The following is a 1,543-nucleotide window of genomic DNA, read 5'->3' as shown; positions in this document are numbered from 1 at the left end:
ACCCAAAAAGAAGTTTGTAAAAAATGTAGGTATTTATCTACATTTGTGCTCGGAGTTTGACGACGTGCAAAAGGGTTCGATTCCATAATTTTATATTAAATTGACGCGCACCCCACAAGCGATTTTAATTTTCTAGTAGGTAGATCAAACTTTTTCGATAATAAATTTGGAAATTACCTGGAGGGCAATGTTGACACATAAAAGACCCAGGTAGATTAATGCATTGAACTAATGGACTAGTGGAACAGGGTGGATGATTTTGCTTGCACTCATCTACATCTACCGTGCAAGCCGGATTTGATCCAGAGCTGGTCCATCCGGAATCGCAGATGCATTTATATCCAATTTCACCGTTTTGTGGAACACAAATACCGTGACCGCATATATCTGCGCTTCCAGATACGCAATCGACAGATTTTCTATTGCAGTGCACTCCTATCCAGCCGTGTGTACATTGGCACCTAGACATGATTAAATAGTAGATCTCCCAAGTGCTTCAGAAGAAAGCTTACTGGTAGGTCCCTGGTAAATTTATGCAAGTACCCCCATTCTGGCATCCTAAATCAGTGCCTACAAACCTCGTGCACTCGTTTACATCTATTGAGCAAGTATTTCCCTACGAGGCAGAATTAATAAGCATGCGATCTACTGTGGAAATTAGTCGATTACCTCCCAACCCGTTGGACATTGGCAGACAAACCCAAGGAAAATATCTATGCAAGTCCCCCCATTCTGGCATGGATTAGAGGCGCATTCATTTACAGCCAATAGTTTAGTCAAGGCTTTCGTGTTTCTTTCAACTACTGCAATTCTTCTAGCAAATTGTTGAATTCTTGCGTTAAGCGATAAGATAAGTGTGTTGTTTGAAGCTGGTGCGGAACCCAAACCCATGGTCAATATTTTAGTTTCAATGCGGTTTATTTTTGAGTTGAAGTCCCATACCAAAATTTCATAAGCTTTCATTAGGTTCGTCACATTTTGCACCTACAATATACGGGAATTTTCTTAGAGAACATTTATAGAAAAAAATGTATTAAATAGTTTCCACTGTGAACCGGCATAAGTAATTAAAAATATGATTATTTTGAAGAGAAATGAAATTTTCGAAGATTTCCAAATGTGCGAATCTCAATCACCCGCAGAACCGGTTTGGAGCCTATTAGCTGATAGGCTCGAAATCGGTACTTACTTAAATCTAGTAATATTGTGCTGAAACGAAGCGCGCTTAATTACTTACGTCTCTCAATGTTGAAATTATATCCAAGCTATTCAACATGATTTTTTGTGCGTTTACATTTATATATCCTTTTTGGGGCATCATTAAGTGCAGGTTATTATCAGCAACGTAAAGTTGAGGCCTAAATTGATACCATTTTATGAAATAATAATCTTCTTAAATTGATCTAGGATCTTTTTTATGTACATTTATTTAGGCGCGCATATAATAACATAGATAAGTTCTATATTGTTGAGGCGGATTCATTTTTTACAAACTTCTTTTTGGGTATTTCGCCTCAAAAATTTTTGTCTTTAAAAAAGACAG

General features: G+C 37.3%; 1 protein-coding gene across 1 annotated transcript in view; it reads right to left on the bottom strand.

Annotated features, from left to right (window-relative positions):
• The window catches only part of LOC109541149 (cubilin), a 24,679-nt gene that overhangs the window by 21,581 nt on the left and 1,555 nt on the right, over positions 1 to 1,543 (bottom strand). Inside the window, exons 2-5 of the mRNA XM_019909915.2 lie at positions 1,238 to 1,358; positions 670 to 984; positions 513 to 616; positions 178 to 461 (exon numbers count right to left, since the gene is read on the bottom strand). Of these exons, the coding sequence (XP_019765474.2) occupies positions 178 to 461; positions 513 to 616; positions 670 to 984; positions 1,238 to 1,358 (824 nt within the window). The remainder of the gene's footprint in view (positions 1 to 177; positions 462 to 512; positions 617 to 669; positions 985 to 1,237; positions 1,359 to 1,543) is intronic.

The sequence above is a fragment of the Dendroctonus ponderosae genome, unplaced genomic scaffold, assembly GCF_020466585.1.
Source record: "Dendroctonus ponderosae isolate FM_Combo_2020 unplaced genomic scaffold, Dpon_F_20191213v2 Dpon_F_20191213_1, whole genome shotgun sequence".
Lineage (NCBI taxonomy): Eukaryota > Metazoa > Arthropoda > Insecta > Coleoptera > Curculionidae > Dendroctonus > Dendroctonus ponderosae.
This window is presented reverse-complemented; position numbering and strand designations above follow the sequence as displayed.